The 1,432-nt window shown below is 34.1% G+C and overlaps 1 protein-coding gene across 1 annotated transcript in view; it reads right to left on the bottom strand.

The window, feature by feature from the left end:
- IPO11 (importin 11) overlaps positions 1-1,432 on the bottom strand; it is a gene marked incomplete at both ends in the record, with an annotated part of 26,708 nt that overhangs the window by 5,491 nt on the left and 19,785 nt on the right. The window contains 2 exon segments of the mRNA XM_010190714.1: positions 60-140; positions 730-809. Of these exon segments, the coding sequence (XP_010189016.1) occupies positions 60-140; positions 730-809 (161 nt within the window).

Raw genomic sequence — 1,432 nt, 5'->3', positions numbered from 1 at the left:
AGCAGGAATAACAGATGAACAGAGCTGAATATCTGGGTGTTATTTTTATTACACTCTACCTTTAAAACTTGAACTTGACCTTCAGTAGTTATGTCCTTCAAAAGTTCACAAAATGACTGGCATAAGTCAGGAGCATATGTCTGAAATTGAACGAGAAAGAAGGTATTATGCAAACACATTTTATGTGTATGTATGTATTTAAAAACTCAACACATTAGGGATTACATATTTCCAAAGTCCTACCTTCTCTTCAAAGATTTGCTAAAACCCTCATCTTTCCTGAACTAATTAAAATTTTATCTAAGCATTTTGTTTTTCTAACATTACAGGCTTTTCAAAAAATAATCTCAATGAATTTGCTAATGAAGAAGGTGTGAGGACAAGGCACAGTATCTCCAGTGCAAGTATTACTAGAAGATCATAATTTCAAGATGGTAGGATAATTAAGCTAACTATTACTACCCTCCCATAGGACCTTTTCAGGTACCAAAGTACTAAAGCAATTCACAAAACATTAGTTGTAAATAATAATCTTTCTCAAATCTGATTTGATTTAGTATCCACCATGTGCCATAATGAGCTAACCTTAGAACAACATGCTTGTATACACATAAATGAATGAAAGTATAAATGTTTGTGTGTATGCTGTTTTCCAATACAAGAGAGAAAAGTAGTTTGCCAGTAGGTAACTAAGGTGCTAATATGAATCTTTATATAATGGTAACATACCTGTAAAAATTCAGGTGATGATAAGAAAATATAAGCATTGATGATCTTAAAGCAATTTTTGAGGTTTTCAGAACTCAGCTCTGAAAAAACAAGAAATCACAATTCAGAACTTCATTACCAAACAGAGGTACAACTAAAATAGTAAGTTTTGGAAGTCTTTTTCTTCACACAGCTTTTAAGTGCCTGATGCCTACAAACAGAAAAAGGTTATCTTGAATTCAGGACCATTCAGGATCTGTCTCCCTGACAGAGACAATAACAAAGGAGGGATGGTAACAGCTCTCATGGAAGCACAAGTCTTATGCCCTCAAAACCCAATACAAATTAAGAAAAGAAAAAAAAGTCAAGTTTTGGATGTGGTAGTGGACAAAGAAGTTATTAAAGATGGGACAAATAAAACATGTGCTTAAGAAACCTGCAATTACTGATAAATCTCACATTTGAGTAAATGTTGAGTAAATAGAACATGTTGTGACGAAAAGAGACTCTACTGCAGGGTTAAAATTTAACAACTTATTTGAACAACATGTGCAGATCCAGTACGTCACTATTGCAGGTTTATGGATACAATGGAGAATGTGCTATTGCAGTTTTAAAAGCAAAACTACACTATTACAACCACAAGGGATTCACAAAATGCACTGTTGTAACTACAGCAGTCACAACATGCACTATGACAGCCCACAGGCAATTCACGACAGGC

Source organism: Mesitornis unicolor, unplaced genomic scaffold (genome assembly GCF_000695765.1).
Source record: "Mesitornis unicolor isolate BGI_N332 unplaced genomic scaffold, ASM69576v1 scaffold47108, whole genome shotgun sequence".
Taxonomy (NCBI): Eukaryota; Metazoa; Chordata; class Aves; order Mesitornithiformes; family Mesitornithidae; genus Mesitornis; species Mesitornis unicolor.
This window is presented reverse-complemented; position numbering and strand designations above follow the sequence as displayed.